The 19,675-nt window shown below is 33.6% G+C and overlaps 1 protein-coding gene across 7 annotated transcripts in view; it reads left to right on the plus strand.

The window, feature by feature from the left end:
• Positions 1–19,675, plus strand: part of Atrx (ATRX chromatin remodeler) — a 224,947-nt gene that overhangs the window by 57,404 nt on the left and 147,868 nt on the right. For 4 of the 7 annotated variants that reach the window (XM_071606698.1, XM_027922953.2, XM_071606700.1 and 1 more), the window contains 7 exons: positions 770–825; positions 2,036–2,088; positions 2,992–3,116; positions 6,129–6,242; positions 10,344–10,453; positions 12,222–12,289; positions 12,550–15,620. In XM_071606698.1, coding sequence (XP_071462799.1) covers positions 770–825; positions 2,036–2,088; positions 2,992–3,116; positions 6,129–6,242; positions 10,344–10,453; positions 12,222–12,289; positions 12,550–15,620 — 3,597 coding nt within the window. The remainder of the gene's footprint in view (positions 1–769; positions 826–2,035; positions 2,089–2,991; positions 3,117–6,128; positions 6,243–10,343; positions 10,454–12,221; positions 12,290–12,549; positions 15,621–19,675) is intronic. The other 3 variants (XM_071606695.1, XM_071606696.1, XM_071606699.1) reach the window with 3 other exon arrangements.

A 19,675-nucleotide genomic window follows, 5' to 3' on the forward strand; every position in this document is an offset into this window, starting at 1 on the left:
CTAGCCTAAGGTTTTTCACATCTTTTCAAAGAATTAGCTTTTGGTTTCATGGACTTTTCTATTGCTTTTGTATTTCGTATTTCATTAGTTTAATTAATTTAATTCCATGTTATTTTTTTTTGTTTGCTTTAGGTTTAGTTTGCTCTTATTTTTCCAGTTTTTATGGTGAGATGAAATATATTTTAGTATTTTAAATTTTTTTATATAAGGTGGAGGTTTTCTTTTTATTATTTTTTTAGTAGTAGATGGGACACAGTGTCTTTATTTTTATTTATTTTTATGTGGTGCTGAGGATCGAACCCAGAGTAAAACACATGCAAGGCAAGTGCTCTACCATTCAGCTACAACCCCAGCCCGAGTTTTTCTTTCTTTCTTTTTTTAGATGTTGATGAATCTTCATTTTGTTCATTTATTTATATATGGTGTTGATAATTGAACCCAGTGCCTTATACATGCCAGGCAAGTGCTTTACCACTGAGCCACAACCCCAGCCCTGAGGTTTTCTTTTCATGGGAAATATCTTAGAAAATTATGGCAGGAAATGTTTTGAAACCAGTGTACTCTTTTTAGAAATTTCATGCTTTATAAGAAGCAATGTGTCAAATGAGAGTGATTCTAGTCAGAATACTCTTCTTGGAATATTTTAGTATGAGCATTACCAGTACTGTAGTACTTTGTAGCTAGAAAATGGATTCATGGTGTCATAGGTGTTGGTGTTCTAATTGATAATATATCAAAAAGATAATGTTTTTTATTTCTTGTCTTTTAGATAAAACCAGTGGTTCTGCAAATAACCCTGATACGATGGAAAATAACAAGGAAGAGGTAAGAATAATTTAAAGCATTTCAAAGATTTACTAATTACCAATAATGAACTGTCATATATGTCATTATATTGTTTATAGTCAATACCTCACTGTTTGTAAGGCTTTTGTTCTTCAGCTTGGTAGTTTTCCAGTTTGAGGTTTTCATTGTTTTTGATATTGTAGTGCTTCACTTGAGCAGTTTACCTAAGAAGACTGAAGGATTACTAATAAGTAGGTATTTAACAAAAACCATCTAAAATGGATATTTTAGCAATGGTGTTTGGTAGATGGTGCATGGCTCCATACTTCTTAGATTTCTTTAAACTTGGTATTCAGAACCTCCTAAGCATTATTATAGCAACCCAATACTGAGTTCCTTTACCTGATATGCAGGTCAACACTATGTTTTTGAGGTTCTTTCCACATAGTGGCAAAAGAGGGTAAATTTAGTATCTCAACACATTATAGAAGTGATTTCATGGAATATGTTAACATAGAGAAGAATGCAACATCCAAAGTTTTATTTAAGATCTAAAACTTTAGACCTAAAAACTTCCTTCTTGTTTTGGCATCCGATTACCTCTGTACCTTTTGTTGTATCTGTTGAAGAGGACAAGGATCATCATATATCAGTGTATCACATTCAATCCCCTAGTATGCAACAGTGATGTTTAAAAAAGACATGTGGGCCGAGGATATAGCTGAGTTGGTAGAGTGCTTGTCTTGTATGCCCAAGCCCTGGGTTCAATCCCCAGCACCACCAAAAAAGAAAAAAAGACATATATGAGGATTTAACTCAGTTGTATAGCACTTGCCTGGCATGTGTGAAGCATATGGTTCATTTTGTAGCATCAGAGAAAGAAAACAAATAACATAAATTTGGGGCTGGAGATGTAGCTTAGTGGTAGAGGGCCTGCTATAGGATTTATTCACCAGCACCAGAAAGAAAAAGAATAAGTCAGGAATTTTATCTTTGGTTAAGGAAGCCTAAGTAAAAATGAGAATTAGTTTATTTGGAGGTTTCAGGGGTTGAATCCAGGGCTTTGTTTGTGCTTAAGCATGTATTTTATCACTGAGCCCCTGAGAATTAGTTTTTGAAGTTCCTTTTTTTAGGGAATTATTTTAGGCATGTAAAGTATCTCTTTATATCACTATATCGAAGTCTTGTTATTTAGCAAAATGAATGTTTCTTTGAGAATTTCACTTTCTATTTTTTTTCTCATGTTTAGGGAACCAGCTCTTCAGAAAAATCCAAACCTTCAGGATCATCACGATCAAAGAGGTTGGTTGATAGTGAAGAGTTTTCTCTTTCTTGGCTATTTTATTTTCTGTTTCTAAAAATATAATTCATTTTCTGAATTTACCTCAAGCACTGTTGTTCTGAAGCTTTTATAAAAAACATGCCTATTTAAAAATGAGCAGTATGAAAAAAATGAGCAATTTGGTATAATAAATTTCCTTGTATCACCTAGTTTCAACAATGATTCATTCTAACTGAATTTTAAAGACATTTCTAGAGAAGGATTTATCTTATGTGGCAGTGGTCCTTGCAATATGCAGTTCATTTCTTTTGATAATTTATGTGCTTAAAAAAGGGAAAGGAGAAGTTAAATGTGTTAAATGTTAAATGTGTCAGATAACATGTCACATTTTTAGGGTTATGTGAAATTATCTAGGATGTAGAGTGGTCTTTACAGTTGTAAGTTATAAGGAGATCAAAAAGTGCTAATTTTTTTTGTTCTAAATTCTCAAATTATACTATAAGGACAAACTATTTCCAAGTATACTTTATATTCAATATACTGTAGGGTATAGTTGTTACTAGAAGTTTGCAGTTTAGTCTGTTTTTTGGACTTTTGTTTTTGAGCATTGGAAATATTTCTTCATAGCTATAGCTTGCATGTGTTATTAATTTATTCTCTAAAGTAGTGATTCTTAAAGATAGCCAAAAATCCCCTTTGTAGCTTTTTCAGGAAGCACATGCCCTGGTCCTACCTCAGGCCTACTGAAGCATAATCTTCTGTGGCAAGTAAGGTATAGAGATGTATGTTTCCCTAAGTGATTTTGATATACATACATATCTGCTAAGAGCCACTGCTAAATCCAAACATGCTGTTTATGTTCTTGGGGTGTTGTTCCAGTTGTCAGACATTTCCCTAATTCTATGGACTTAATTGTTCCATAGGAAACCTTCAGTTGTAACAAAGTATGTAGAATCTGATGATGAAAAACCTTTGGATGAAACACTGAATGAAGATGTTTCTAATGAAAATTCAGAAAATGATATTACTATGCAAAGTTTGCCAAAAGGTAATGTGTATTAATTTTTCGTATGAAATTAAAATTGAAATCATCTTAAAATGTCATTGTTATAAAATTGGAACTTGATTATTGCTAGGTATATATAAAGGACAAAGATTGGCATTTTACCAATAGTGGTCTGGAAATGTATTTACATGCTAATAACAACGTTGTTGAGGTTAAAATTTGGGACATTCAATTATTTTTGAAAAAGAACAAAATCAAATATTTCTTTTTCTTTCTGTTGTGTTTTTTTTTAACTAGGGGATGTCTTTAGTTTCCAAATTATATTTTAATGTGGAAGTAGCTTTAAAAGTTTCATATGTGGTTTTGATTCAGTAAATGTTAATGTACTTTCTTTATGTAAAAAATATATTGAATATTCCTAAAAACTTAAAAAAAGCATTTACAGTCTAATTTAATCCTGTTGCATTTTTATTTTTTTGTGGTGCTAAGGATCAAACCCAGGGCCTCACATATACGAGGCAACTGCTGTATTGCTGAGCTATTTCCCTACACCTGTGTTACTAGGTTTAGATTCTTAAATTCCTCAAGGCTAAAAGCCAAAATTAACTATTAAAGGTAGATAAAGGTGTATTTTTGAAGTCATATTTTTAAAAAACCTTGTCACCTGTCTCTCAACTCTTACAGTTCTAATTGTAAAAGAACAATGATTAGGGGCTGGGGTTGTGGCTCAGCGACAGAGCACTCGCCTCGCACGTGTGAGACCCTGGGTTCGAGCCTCAGCACCACATACAAAAAATAAATAAGTGAAATAAAGGTGTTGTGTCCAATTACAAATAAAAAATATTTTTTTAAAAAAGAGAACAATGATTAGATTGAGAAAAAGTTCCAACTGAAAATCTTGGACTCTTATAGCTCAATTTTGAGAGCATCATTATTGCATGATGTGAAAATGACAGTAGACTTGGTAATTTTATGGTGTTTTTAAAGAGTCAAAAATTTAGTTTTTTCCCCCATTGCTAACTATGTTCCAGTATGTTAGTGGATTTTTAAAAATTATTCTTATAGTCAGATCTCTTTTTAAAAAATCCTTGTTTATTTTTTTATGTGGTGCTGAGGATTGAACCTCATATGTATGAGGCAAGCATTCTGCCACTGAGCCACACCCCCAGCCCATAGTCAGATCTCTTATAGCAGTGTTTAGTAAACCTTGTTCCCTGTCTATATTTATGTTTTTGATCCATTTCTTTAATTATGGAAGTTGAAGGAATATGGTGGATATTGTGCTTTGCTTATTAATAGGATAAATTTGGAGTTATAAAGTGAAAAGTTAAATGAGGAAAGGGAATGATGGATAGAAGAAAGGTTGAAGGAGAATTGATGAGCCTACCATTTACTTGGCTTTGCAAATCATGTCTGACAATTTTATGTAATGTTTTTTATGGCCAAGGACAGGAACAACTAACATGGGAGACTGAATACTAAAGGCAGTGACTCTTTGGATTTTTACATCCTTGGTGGATGTCACTGGCAGTGCTTATTGATGTAAGAGCTTGGAATTCAAACTTTTAATGGTACTATGGAAGACTTGTCAGTATAGGATGTTCCTAATTAATTAAGCTAAGCTTAGTTCTCTCATACTAAAAAACCTATTATATAAGCTTAAATCCAGTTGGTTATTTTTACTGTTATAGTACTATCATGAGTATGCTTGGATACCAGACTCTGAAAGAATTACCTCCTTTAATCCTTAAAACAATGCAGTAAAGTTTCTGTTGTTAGAGATGAAGGAATAAATTCAGAGGTCAAAGGAATTACTTTTTTCAGTTTGAAATGAAGAAGCTAAGATTTGAACCCTATTCTATCTTAATCTAGTGCTAGTGGGTGTTCTTTACAATTTGGGCTTTAATTCCAATTAGAAAAGAATCTTCAGGAAGGAAGGGCTCAATTACTTTATGATTAATTTAAAATCTTTACCTCTTTTCAAACGTTGGGACTTCTCTGAGAGTATATAACATAAAGTAATTGTTTTAAATAACATTTATGGGAGGATAAGGATTATTTAAATATACCACAGTCTGTAAAATCTTAATCCTGTATGTTCCCCTCTTCTTTAGATATTCAGAAATTCATTTAACAACTAGATGGTATAAGTTGCCAAAATCTGCTTGTTGAATACAATGGATCCATATTTCAAGGAGTACTGGCAACTACCTGCAGTCACTTTCTTAATTATTGTCAGTAATAGTCAAATTACTAATTTGAGCAATGTATCTAAAAGTTGAAACCTGGACGGACCCTTTTTACTGTGCTTGTTTAATTCGCTCTTTAGAAAATGTCATGATAACTTAAAATGATAACCTTTTCCCTCAATTTATATATTTTATAGTTAAGAAACAGCATTCTAAAATATTTTGATAGTCACCAACAAATGATCTCATTTTATAATTTTATTGTTAGAGCACTTCAGCTTAAGTATCTTAAAGTAATACTACTCAAGAAATTTGCAGGGCAGGGAATCTTTGACATACTATTTAGAAAATGTTGTAGAATAGGCATGGCAGTAATAGAGTGAACTTTATTATCCCCCTCCACACATCCCCACAAAGTAAAATAAAACAACACTTCAAAATCTTTTTCTGATATTCTGATTTGGATTATGAGATGAATAGGATGCCTTTTCATCCTCTAGTCTACTCATTTTATAAATTTTTCATGGAATTGAGTCCAAATGTTCATATTCATAACAGCTTTGTGATAGGCACTATAAAAATTCAAAACTGGGATGAGGCTATTTTATTCCTACATTTCTGTTTTAATTAGTTCATAATACCTCCCCCTCATGAACTATATTCCAATAAATTATCTGATTGTTGAAACCTGGCCCTTTTTCTGCTTTCCCATTTTATTTACTTTTGTGAGGTCCTTAGACAAGTATTTTAAAGCTTGAGAGAAACAAACTATGTACCAGCAATGTTGGCTTTATCTGAACTGAAGTCTTGTACTTCACTTGCACATTTAATATGTGTAATGGTTTTTTAAATGAAATCATTCTAGGTACAGTGATTGTACAACCAGAGCCAGTGCTGAATGAAGACAAAGATGATTTTAAAGGGCCTGAATTTAGAAGCAGAAGTAAAATGAAAACTGAAAATCTCAAAAAACGCGGAGGTAAATACAAGTGAAAATGAACCATGAGTTTAAATTGCTGTTTATGACCATATTAGAAAATCTTATGTGCTTTCTAAAAATACCTCCACTTTTCTGCCCATTGTTTTTTAAAAGCACTACTTAAAAATAACTTCTGTTTCTCTTTTGAACTCTGAAGCAGAAAAGGTTAAACACTATTTATCTAAACTCCTTTGCCTTCATTGGCTATTAAGTTATTTCAAGAAGCTTGGCATTCCCTTCTTCACATTAGTTCTATAATCCCTATACCAGAATACCATGTGTTTTCCCTTACTCAGAATTTCAGACTTGTGCAAAACCTTGCCCATGGCCTTTAGGTAACTGCATACATATTCAGAACATTGTCACATAGAGTGACAGACATCAGCATTTAGTATTTCCTGGTGTACTTATTAAAGATGCAAATATTTTGACTCCACTTCTAACAAGATAGAATTTCTGGGGATGAGGTTGAGAATGTACCCCAATTTGTCCTTAAAGTATACTCAAATTTCTGATCCATTGATGCAGTACAGAGATGAGTAGAAAAGAGAAGAGAGCTAGAACCAATAAACCACCCTCCATATGCCTGAGCCACCTCTCCCTTTGTCTATCATCACTTATGTTCTCAGCTAGATTGGCTAACAATTTGTATAAATTTAGCATTAGGAGAATTCATTTAGAAATTTTATTAGAGTGGAGTTTGTTTCCCACTTGTTCATTTTTTATTTTTAATTGGTGCCTGTATATCCTTTTTAGGCACATTATCAGAGCCAGAAACTATAACCATAAAAGAAATGAATTTCTTAAAGAGAGAATATGACAGTAAATTTCTAAATAGAAGTATAATGAAGGTGTGGACATTTAATACAGACCATGTTATATGATTGTGAAATAATAGAGACGTTTTTATATTGGTGAAATTTTGTGCAGATTTCAATTATCTTGATGGAATTAGTGAACTAGATCCACAGTTATAAAATATCAGTTTTCAGATTACATAATTCGTGAGGTTGCTGGTGAAAATCAAGGAAATGTTGTTTAGTCTTTTGTCCACAAGGGGGTGATCAACCCCTTTTGAGTATATGGACGATTTTTTGAAATCTAGTTCATAGTAGAGAAATTGCCATTGCAGCAACACAACTCAGTTTAAGATAAACTACTACTCTTAAAACTTAGAGAATCAGCAAGTAGAAGGTGATGATAAGGATTAGAGGATAAGAGTTTCTTTCCTCTGAGTCCTTTAGCAAAGACAGATAATTATGTGTACTTCATTGTGTCAATTAATGTTTAAATGGTGTCTTTTGGGAAGGGGCTCTAGAGCAGTCAGTGTCAGATATATGGATGGGACTTGAAAGCAGAATAAGGACTTTTGGGGGGAGGGTATTCCTAGTGCCACTCTGGTATGCTGCTGGTGTTTGGTCTCAGCTGATATTGTTTTCTGGAATATTTTGTTGAGTGTTCTGTGTAAGAATGTTTATATCATGCTTAAGTGAATATGTATGTTTATAGCCATGTAGTGCACTTAAATATTTTATGTTTATTTTTGTTTTAATGATTTGTTACATCTGTAAACTGTCAGAAATCACACAAGAAATTTCATTTTAGGCTTATGCATGTGTGAACAAACTTGTGATCTGAGATAGTGGATTGCTGTGGCTACTGTTCAGACTTTTTGGTAAAATTAGTTCCCAAACTGAAGCCTAATTTAGAACAGTGTCAAGAATGTAAACTTTATATATAAAATAATATTTTATTATTTTATTTATATATAAAATAATATTGATTTGGAACAAAATTATAGCACAATGTCACTTAAAAAATCATATCCTGTTTTGACATACTTTTCCCAGTTTAATTATTAAAAAATATGTTACACTAAATTTTCTACACGGCAAAATAATTTTAGTCTCTCTTTAAAACACTAAAAATGTATTGAGCTCAGAAATGAAAATGTTTTTTTTTACATTGACACACTGTTATAATCTTTATTTCATAACTAGATATAAAAATTTAAACATACGTGTAACAGAAACAAGTACATAAAAAAGTAACATTTCAACATTTTACCATATTTGCTTCAGATCTCACTTAAATAAAATATTGGTTCAGTCCTACTCTCATCCATTTCCCCTTCTTCCCACCCCACAGGTAATGATTATCTTAAAGTTTTATGCATGTGCATGTGTATGCATGTTTTTCTATGTTTTCTATATATGTATTAAAAATTTTCTCATTTAAAAAATCAAAAATAGTATGTATATATATATATATATATATATATATATATATATATATCCTTTGAGAACATTTCTCATTCAACATTGTTTTTGAAATTTATCCATGTCAGCAAATACACATCTAGTTGGTTTTTCACTGCTCTATAGAATTCTTACAGTATAAATTTATTTACTTCCAAAATGTGAGATTATTTCCAGTTTTTAATTTTCTAATTAGTGCTATAGCGAATATCCTCATATACAGTTCCTTTTTCCTGTGGAAGAAATTCTCCAAAGGATCACCTATTTTAAAAAATTTCTTGAATGATATATATGCAAGAGCACATAGTAGATGCTTAATTAATAGTATTTAACATTGGGTGTATATTCAAATTCTAGGTTTCATTTATCTTAATGAAATTATTATTTGAAATGAAAATTACACCAAATATTTCTGTTAAAACAAATAACAGAATACACGAATACCCAAGATCAAAACAATGTAGGGCAGGCAGTGTGATTAAAAATAAAACATTAAGTAAGCCTTGAGATTGTCTTTCATCTTCTGAAAACGTATGATGGTGTCCTTATACTTTGAACTGTTTTAGCCTCTACAAGTAAAGATATTTAAAATAGTCTTTGGGTCCATGGTGCTTTGGATCTTAAAACTAACAAAACACAAAATAGAAAACTCAAAGGTGAGAAATGCACCTGGCGTTTTGTGTTATTTAGGGATAGAGACTTTTTTGGGGTGGGGTGGGGTGGGGTGTTGTTTCTTCCAGTCATCTCCTTTTTATTTGTGAATGAAGGCATTTTCACTGACCTCTTTTAATCATAATCTACTATTTTATTTGGATCAAAGTCTTGGTTGCATATCAGGATTTGGCAGAGAGAGAGAGAGAGAGAGAGAGGGATTTCAGTTCATTGTTTTATTGGTTGGGAATGGCTGTCTTTTTTTTTTCTCCCTCCTTTTTCTTTTTCATTTTCTTTTTCTTGAAATGAGGATCTCACTGTGTTTCCCAGGCTGGTCTTTCACTCTTGGGCTCAGCGTCCCAAGTAGCTGGGATTACAGGTGTGTTTCTGTTTTTTAAAAAGATTCTTCAGATGATTCTGATGTGCAGCTTAGATTGTGAGGCACTGCTTTAGCCAAAGTAGGAACAAGAACAAGGCAGGAGAGGTTCCTTCTAATTGTTGCTTGTATAGATTATCTTCAGCCTGTTTTCCTGTAGATAGTACAGGATGAGGGTATGCCTTTCCAACTAGCTGATGTTTTGCTGCTATATAGATAACTCATAACGTCCAACCAGACACTGTTAGTAGGGAGTGGACAGTAGGCATAGAAAGAAGCCACATGGGGATTATGGACAGTATTGAAGCAAATCTTAGGAAGGAAATGAGTAATATCAAATTGCCAAGTTTTCATGTATCCCATTGATAGAATTTGTACAGACAATTCCACTTGGAGAATAAAAAATGTTTATGTCATTTACTTCTCCATTCCCTAAGAACAGGTAGTGTATTTATTTGTAAAGCAATAGCAATGAAAAAGAGCCCTTGATCTTTATTTTTAGAACTTCCTTATTGGGTCTCTTTATGTTATGCCAAGTTGTGAGAAATGAATGGGGTTTGTATATGTAAAAGGAAAGAAGTTTAGGATTTGTAGCTCAGAATTTGACAAGGTTGTCAGATTTTTTAGAAAGTCAGTATTTTTTTCTTTTTAGAAAATCAGTAAAAAGAAAAAAAAAGGCTTTTTAATGGGTGTCCAAAAAGTTATTTCCCCATGTATCTCATATCTAATATAAAGTTCACAAAATGCTGACTAAGGTAAATATCCTTTTTTCCCCCCTGTGTAAATGTGTAAATAATGGCCGCTCCTTTCTCCTAGAAGATGGGCTTCATGGAATTGTGAGCTGCACAGCTTGTGGACAGCAGGTCAATCATTTTCAAAAAGATTCCATTTATAGACACCCTTCACTGCAAGTCCTTATTTGTAAGGTATGTAGAGATTTGTTGATCAGGCTTACATTGTAGAGGGGAAGACCCATATATAAAAGGCCTGAAAAATGCCATTTCAGGGGAGATATTGTGATTATGGAGCAGATAGGAAGCCTTTGTAATTAGGACTTGGTTGGCTTTTCAGTGGAGGTGTTATAAACTAATACCTGAAATGTGAATAAGAACTAGCCTAGTAAAGTGGGATTGGTTCAGCTCCTTCTAGGAAATACAACACAGTATTCAGCAATTGAGAGCTAAAGGAGAACCTGTTAAGTATCGAAACCTGACATTTTGTGTATGTGTGCATGCTTGTGTTTTCTAACCCTCCTTTTAATGTACCCTACTACTTTAAGTTTCCATGTGGAAGACGGTTTGAAGTAACTTGAGATAATATAATTTAAATGTTTCTTATAGGTTGATTATGGTTTTAATAGTCTGTCCACACCTTTTTGTTGGTAATACAGTAGAGTTATTTTAAAATACCTATGATATAAAGGTTATGTATGGGCTCCCCATCTCTTGTTAGTGCTGAGATGAATCCTGTGTGAGTAACTCACTTTTGAAATGCAGGGGTAGGCCATATTTTCCTGGGAGTTCTAGGTGTAGTTTTTACTTTTTATTAGGGTGATACTGATGATTGAACTCAGGTGTGTTCTGCCTCTGAGATATATCCCCAACCCTTTTGTTTAACTTTAATTTTTGTTTTGTTTGTTTTTGGTACTGGGGAGTGAATACAGGGGCAATTAACCATTGAGCCACATCCCCAGTCCTTTTTTGTATTTTATTTAGAGACAAGGGACTCTCTGAGTTGCTGAGGCTGGCTTTGAACTAACGATCCTCCTGCCTCAGCCTCCTGAGCTGCTGAGATTACAGGTGTGCGCCACTGTGCCCAGCTCTGGCTGGTTTAAATTTTGAGATTTAAAATTTCAAGTTGCACAGGCTGGCCTTGAACTTGTGATCCTCTTGCCTCAGCTTCTTAAGTTAGTTTTAAATTTTGACAGCTGGATTGGTAACCTGCATTTCCTTTCTCTTTTCTTATTTGCTTTTTTCTGAGGACCAGTCTGTAAGTCTAGGCAGTTTGGGTAGTTTTTGGAACCTTCCCTTTTCCCAATCTGTCTGGAAAGGAATTTGAAGTTAGTGAAACTTGAATTTGAATAACAACTTTGCCTCTTAATAGTGTATGATATTAGATTAATTTACATATTAATGAACCTTAACTTTTCCCCTTAGAATATCTCCTACCTTGTGGGTAGATATTTTGAGATTGAAAGATAATGTAGGTTAATAGTTCAGTTGTACACATAGTAGCTGTTTATATGTGGCGACTGTTAAAATTAGGAAGTAGAAACATCTAATACAGTTTTATGTACAGCTTTGTAAGCTAGTTGTATAAGACCAGAAATTTGCTTTATTAAATAAAATCTTTAAAGCACTTTTTAAGTAAGGAATAATGGTGCTTGATGGTAGGGAAATCTGTTTCAAAAAGTTAATTCCTTGAGGTATTTTAATGACTGGAAAATACTAGTATTGGGTAGTACAGTGTTCTGATTTGATTGTTTAAAATGTGCACATTCCTTTTACTTTATTAATGATTTCAAATGTTAATTTTTTGGGGAGTAGATGTAGCTCAGTGATAGAGTCCTTGTGTAGCATGTGTGAATTTCCCTGGGTTTAATTCCCAGTACTCCCCACCAAAAGTTAAGTTTTGTTCCTTATGAATGTTAATGAATTTTGAATAAAATTTCCCCTTCCTCTTTTCTTTCAATAGAATTGCTTTAAGTATTACATGAGTGATGATATTAGCCGTGACTCAGATGGAATGGATGAACAATGTAGGTAGGTAATAATTAAGATCACCTAACATTCAGTGTCATCATTTTTGGGGGAATTCTTAAGAGTCTTTTACTAGATCCATCTTTTGTAATCTCATCATTATGATGTCTTTTGCACTAAGTTTTAAGCTTTCTGATAAGGAATAGGCAGATGACCTAAAATACTACTAAAATTGCTGACAGGACAATTTAAATTGCTTTAATAATGAAGAGATTAAAATTAGTTTCATTTGGAATAATATTTTAATCTTTAAAACATTTCAGATGGTGTGCAGAAGGCGGGAACTTGATTTGTTGTGACTTTTGCCATAATGCCTTCTGTAAGAAATGCATTCTCCGTAACCTTGGTAGAAAGGAGCTATCTACCATAATGGATGAAAACAACCAATGGTATTGCTACATTTGTCACCCAGAGCCTTTATTGGACTTGGTCACTGCATGTAACAGTGTATTTGAGAACTTAGAGCAATTGTTGCAACAAAATAAGAAGAAGATAAAAATTGACAGTGAAAAGAGTACTAAAGTATGTGAACATGCACCCAAATTTTCTCCAAAGAAGAATACTTCAAATTGCAATGGAGAAGAAAAGAAATTAGATGATTCATGTTCTGGCTCTGTAACCTACAATTATTCAGCACTAACTGTGCCCAAAGAGATGATTAAAAAGGCAAAAAAACTCATTGAGACCACAGCCAACATGAACTCCAGTTATGTTAAGTTTTTGAAGCAGGCAACAGATAATTCAGAAATCAGTTCTGCTACAAAGTTACGTCAGCTTAAGGCTTTTAAATCTGTGTTGGCTGATATCAAGAAGGCTCATCTTGCATTAGAGGAAGATTTGAATTCAGAGATTCAAGCTTTGGATGCTGTAAACAAAGAGAAAAATACCAAAGAGCATAAAGTTGTAGATGCTAAGTCGGAAACAAAAGTACGAAAAGGAGAAAAAATCTTTGCTTTGGAAAGGAAGGATATTTCAAAGTCAGATGGTAAACTGTCCAGAAAACAGGTAGATAATGAGCACATGGATCAGAGTATCCCAATAGAGGAACAAAGAGCAAATAAAAGTACCAGTGGTGAGCATAAGAAATCTGATAGGAAAGAGGAACCTCAGTATGAACCTGCTAATACTTCTGAAGACTTAGACATGGATATTGTGTCTGTTCCTTCCTCAGTTCCAGAGGATATTTTTGAGAATCTTGAGACTGCCATGGAAGTTCAGAGTTCAACTGATTTTCAGGGGGATGGCAATAGTGGAACTGAGCAAGAATTGGAGAGTTCATCTGTAAAATTAAATACTCCTTCAAAAGACAACAGAGGAGGTATTAAGTCAAAAAGTACAGCTAAAGTAACAAAGGAATTATATGTTAAACTCACCCCTGTTTCCCTTTCTAATTCCCCAGTTAAAGGTGCTGATTGCCAGGAAGTTCCACAAGATAAAGAAGGCCCTAAAAGTTCTGGTTTGAACCCCAAGTCAGAGAAATGTGGACCTGGACAGGAAAACGCCGACAATGAGCATTTAACTGAAAATGAAGTCCCTTTACTTTTAGAAGAATCTGATCTTCGAAGATCCCCGCGTGTTAAGACTACACCCTTGAGGCGACAGACAGAAACCAACCCTGCAACATCTAATTCAGATGAAGAAAGTAACGAAGTAGTTAAGGAGAAACAAAAACTATCAGTTCCAATCAGGAAAAAGGACAAGCGAAATTCTTCTGACAGTGCTATAGATAATCCTAAGCCTAATAAATTGCCTAAGTCCAAGCAATCAGAGATTGTGGATCAAAATTCAGATTCTGATGAAATGTTAGCAATCCTCAAAGAGGTAAGCAGCAGGATGAGTCACAGTTCTTCTTCAGATACTGATATTAATGAAACTCAGACAAATCATAAGACTCTGTATGATTTAAAGACTCAAAAAGGGAAAGATGATAAAGGAAAAAGGAAACGAAAAAGTTCTACTTCCGGCTCAGATTTTGATATTAAAAAAGGCAAATCAGCTAAAAGCTCTATAATTTCTAAAAAGAAACGCCAAAATCAGTCTGAGTCTTCTAATTATGACTCAGAATTAGAAAAAGAAATAAAAAGCATGAGTAAAATTGGGGCTGTCAGAACAACCAAAAAAAGATTTTCAAATAGAAAAGATTATGATTCTTCTGAAGATGAAAAAAACAGCAAAAAAGGGATGGATAATCAAGGGCAGAAGAGTCTGAAGACTTCACAGGAAGGATCATCTGATGATGCTGAAAGGAAACAGAATTTTTCTTCAGCAGAAAGCACAATTGAGAAAGACAAGACCCTAGTGGAATTAAGAGATCGACTTTCTAAGAAACAGCAACCAAGTGTTTCTTCTGATGTTGCTGATAAGCCTTCTTCAGGGAAAGAGGAGAGTTTAAATTCCCTAGAAGACAAAAAATTAGTTGAAACTAAAGAAAAGAGCAAGCATCTGAGAACCAAAACATGTAAAAAAGTACAGAGTGGCTTATCTGATGTTGCTGATAAATTCCCAAAGAAAGAGCAGAGTGATGATTCCTCTGAAGAAGATAAAAAGCAGAACAAAAAGGGGACTGAAGAAAAAGAAAAGACTATAGACTTGAAGAAAAAAGTAATGAAGATAGAACGGCATTATGAATCATCATCTGATGGCACTGAGAAATTACCTGAGGGAGAAGAAAGTTGTCATTTTCCTAAGGGCCTAAAACAAAGTAAGAGTGACACAACTGATGGAGAAAAGAAAGGTAAAAAAATGAAAGATAAAATTTCTAAAAAGAAGGATGAGTTATCTGATAATGTTGAAAAGGTACCAGGGAAAGGAGATAGTTGTGACTCTTCAGAAGATAAAAAGAGTAAGAATAGAGCATCAGGTAGAGAGAAGAAAAGACGCAACTTGCCTGAAAAGAGTTCAAGGAAGAGACAAGATTTTTCATCATCTGATACTGAGAAATGTTCCATGAAACAAGATGGTTGCGACTCTTCTGATAAGAAACCGAAAAGAATAGAATTGAGGGAAAGAAGAAATTTAAATTCAAAGAGAAATACCAAGGAAATACAAAGTGGCTCATCATCTTCTGATGCTGAGGAAAGTTCTGAAGATAATAAAAAGCAGAAGAAACAAAGAGCTTCAGCTAAAAAGAAGGCAGGCAATGTCAAGGAAAAAAAGAGAAACCCCCTAAGAACAAGCAATAAAAGGAAGCAAGCAGACATTACTTCCTCATCATCTGATGTAGGAGATGATGATCAGAATTCTGTAGGCGAGGGGAGCAGTGATGAACAGAAAATTAAGCCTGTGACTGAAAATTTAGTGCTTTCTTCACACACTGGATTTTGCCAATCTTCAGGTATGAAAAAAATAAGTAAACATTTTAAAATTTGTACTCTCTTTAAACCCTTTTTAATAACTACATTGTTTAATTTTTCCTGAAGAAAATCTAATTCAGGATTACTCTTTAGGAGAAGTCTATTTAAAAATGATCACCAGTTTACTATAAGACCTTTCTTGATTTAATTTTATGCCATCTTTGTAAAATATTTCATACATTGTTAGTCTTTTGTGTCAGTCAGACCAAAGTTTTTGGGTAAATAACAAAAATGTTCTTTATGTGTTTAGTGCTTTTTTTCTGGGGTAATGAACAGTAAAATTTATGAGAGAAAATGGTACATTTTGTGAGAATACTCCAGGAGGTATTCATTTAATGGAAATGAGACCAAAAGTTTTAAGTGCTTTGCCATGCATATAGCTTTAAAAATTGGAACAGAGAGCTTTTCATTTGGTACTGGGGATTCAACACAGGGTTGCTCAACCACTGAGCAATATCCCTAGCACTTTTCATATTTTGAGATAGAGTCTCTCTAACTTGCTGAGGCTGGCCTCAAACTCCCAAACTTGGATCCTCCTTGCAACCTCTCAAGTCACTTGGATTATGGGTGTGCACAACCATTCCTGGTTTCAGAAGAGATAGCTTTGAGTCCCATGAAATCCCATTAAATAGCTTAAATTTAGTGTATTGAAACCCTTTTTGATATTTCTCAGCTAGTTTCTGATAGTACAAACAGAGTCTTCTCTTTTTTGTCCCCTCCCCAATCACAGATGCTTCTCTTAAAACACTATCAACATGAAGGAAGAAAGAAAATCCAAACTGTAGATGGAATACCCAAACCTGATGGGATAGAGAATCAGGAACATTAGGATTTGAGTTAATTAGTTATGGCTACCTAGAAACATAAAATAAAAAAAAAATTAATCATTATTACACTTATTTTCAAACATTGTTTGTTGTTATACTAAATATATATGATTGTTATTATATAAATTTATTATAATTTTCACTAGTTACTTGTATTGTTTGTTTTAGTAATACCTGTTAGTTAACTGAGGACACTTAGATTTTGATGGGGAGATACTGTGATTGAACCTGCAGGTGTTTTACCACTGAGCTATTTCCCTAGCCCTTTTTATTTTTTATTTTGAGACAGGGTCTTGCTAAGTTACATAGGGCCTGGCTGAATTGCTGAGGCTGGTTTTGACCTTGGTGTCCTCCTGCCTCAGCTTCCTGAATTGCTGGGATTATAGGCATAGAAGACCACTACCAACTCTTTTGTGTGTGTATGTGGCCTGGGGATTACTGAGGTTTGAACCCTGGGGTACTCTACCACTGAGCTATACACCCATCCCCTTTTAGTTTTTATTTTTGCTAAGTCCCCCAGGCTGGCCTTCAATTTGCAATCATCTTACCTCAGCCTCCCTAGTAGCTGGGATTACAGGTATGTTAATGCTCAATATAATTACACATTTTTATAAAGTAAGTTTCACAAAAAAAAAGGTGTTCCAATATAGGATGAAGTTTAACTTTTTTATTTTTTTTTCTCTTTCCACATTCCTTTTTAAAATTTGTCCTAATTAGCTATACATGATAGTGGAATGTATTTTGAGATATTATACATATATGGAATACAACTTCTCATTCTTTTGGCTGTACATAATGCAGAACTGCATGGGTTGTATAATCATATGTTGAAAAAATACTTTGAGTCTGAGGCAGGGGGATAAAAAATACAAAACCAGGGGCTGGGGTTGTGGTTCAGGGGTAGAACACTTGCCGAGCACGTGTGCGGCACTGGGTTTGATCCTCAGCACCACATTAAAAAAAATAAACAAATAAAGTTAAACATGTTTTTTAAATCCAAGGCCAGCTTGGGCAACATACTAAGCTCTTGACTCAGTATTAATAAACAAACAAATAAATAAATGGGCTGACAATACAGTTCAGTGGTAGAGCACCCCTGGATTTAATCCCCAGTAGGGCCAAAAAAAAAAAATAATAACACACACACATGTTACACAAAGGGTAGCACTTTAATATCATAAAGTATAATTTTAATAAATGTACGCACACTTCCATCCTCCTCTGGTTTTTTAATCAATCATTGCATCCACAATGGGCTCAAGGGCATTTTCTGTTTTTTGAAACATTTATTGTTTTAGTTTTAGGTGAACACAATATCTTTTTTTTTTAAATGTTGTGTTGAGGATCGAACCCAGTGCCTCATGCATGCTTGGCAAGTACTCTACCACTGAGCCACAACCCCAGTTTAAATTTTTAATTTTTTTCTCTTTCCACATTCCTTTTTAAAATTTGTCCTAATTAGCTATACATGATAGTAGAATGTATTTTGACATTATACATATATGGAATACAACTTCTCGTTCTTTTGGTTGTACGTAATGTAGAATTGCATTGGTTGTATAATCATATGTGCACTTAGGATAGTAATGTCCACTTCATTCTACTATCTTTAACCATTCCCCTTCCCTTCCCTTCATTTCCCCTTTTCTCATCCAGAGTACTTCTATTATTCCCTAACTCCCCACACTACTGTGAAATTAGCATCTTCATATCAGAGAAAATATTCAACATTTGTTTTTTTGGGATTGGGTTATTTCATATAACATGATGTTCTCCAGTTGCACCCATTTACCTGCAAATGACATAATTTTTTCTTTATTATGGCTGAATAATATTCCATTGTGTACATATGCCAAATTTTCTTTATACATTCATCTATTGAAGGGCACCTAGTATCATAAAGTATAATTTTAATAACTGTATGCACACTTCCATCCTCCTCTGGTTTTTTAATCAGTCATTGCATCCACAATGGGCTCAAGGGCATTTTCTATTTTTTGAAACATTTTTTTTTTTTTCTAAGTTTTAGGAGGATATCTTTATTTTTTTATGTTTTGCTGAGGATTGAACCCAGTGCCTCATGCATGCTAGGCGAGTACTCTACCACGGAGCCACAACCCCAGCCCCTCAAGGGCATTTTCTAACCTGCATTCACTAATGAAACGTGGCATATCATGTGGGGAAAGAACCCAAGTAAGTGACCAAAAAATAAGAAATCTCTCCCCTCAGAGCCACAGACTAGGTTTTGTTATGTGAACTACTTCAGGCATAAATAAATGGAGACACACACACACACACACACACACACACACACATATTTAGTGATGATAAAACAATAGACATACATTGTGTTTTCTAAAAATAATGCAAAGAAAAACAAACTAAAAGTTCTTCTTAATGAAGAAACCCAGAAAACAATGTCAGCTAACATTTCAGTGTACATTAAGCAACTGTAATTTTATTACAACATGGAGATCATTCTAAACACCTGTCTTGCTTTCTGCCTTTTTTTTGCCTTCAACCTTTATTAATTTGATAACTAAGGAACAATCTCATAGATTTCATTTACATGCCTTTTAACATTAATGCAATTGGAATATTTTTAAAAAATATTCCAGAATTTCTGTGTGTCTTCTATTCTGGATTTATTCCATATTCATAATTCTTCTGAAATAGCTTCTTACAAATGAAGAACATTCATTAGGAATACATGCCATATATTTTTTTTTATTCATTTGTTCTTAGAGATTAATGACAGCATTAGTGATTTCTTTTAAATTAGAGCTATTGTGCTTTTAAGGACATCCATTCAAATGCAAAACTGGAAAGGAAGTGACAAGGAAAAATTCTTCAGAAAAAGTATGTCTTTATAGAGAAGATGAAAACAATAAGTATATATTGGTTACCTGTTAAGTGATCTAAGTAGTACTGATAAAGCTTGCACTGAATAGGAGTCATTCTCACAGCTAACACATATTCATGTTTTGGAGGCAAAAACTTTGTAAATGCAGTATAATCTTTCCTCTGTAATTAACAAGAAAGATAATGATAATTAGTTAATCTAAAAACATGACAGTAATGAACTGTTTTAAGAATTCTTGTTTTGATTACAACTAAAAGACACACATAACTAAACACCAAACATAAAAATTTGAAAACCATATTTGTACTTGCTAAAATCACACAATGATCCATGTATTATTATAGTA

Source organism: Marmota flaviventris, chromosome X, assembly GCF_047511675.1.
Source record: "Marmota flaviventris isolate mMarFla1 chromosome X, mMarFla1.hap1, whole genome shotgun sequence".
In the NCBI taxonomy this organism is placed as follows: Eukaryota; Metazoa; Chordata; class Mammalia; order Rodentia; family Sciuridae; genus Marmota; species Marmota flaviventris.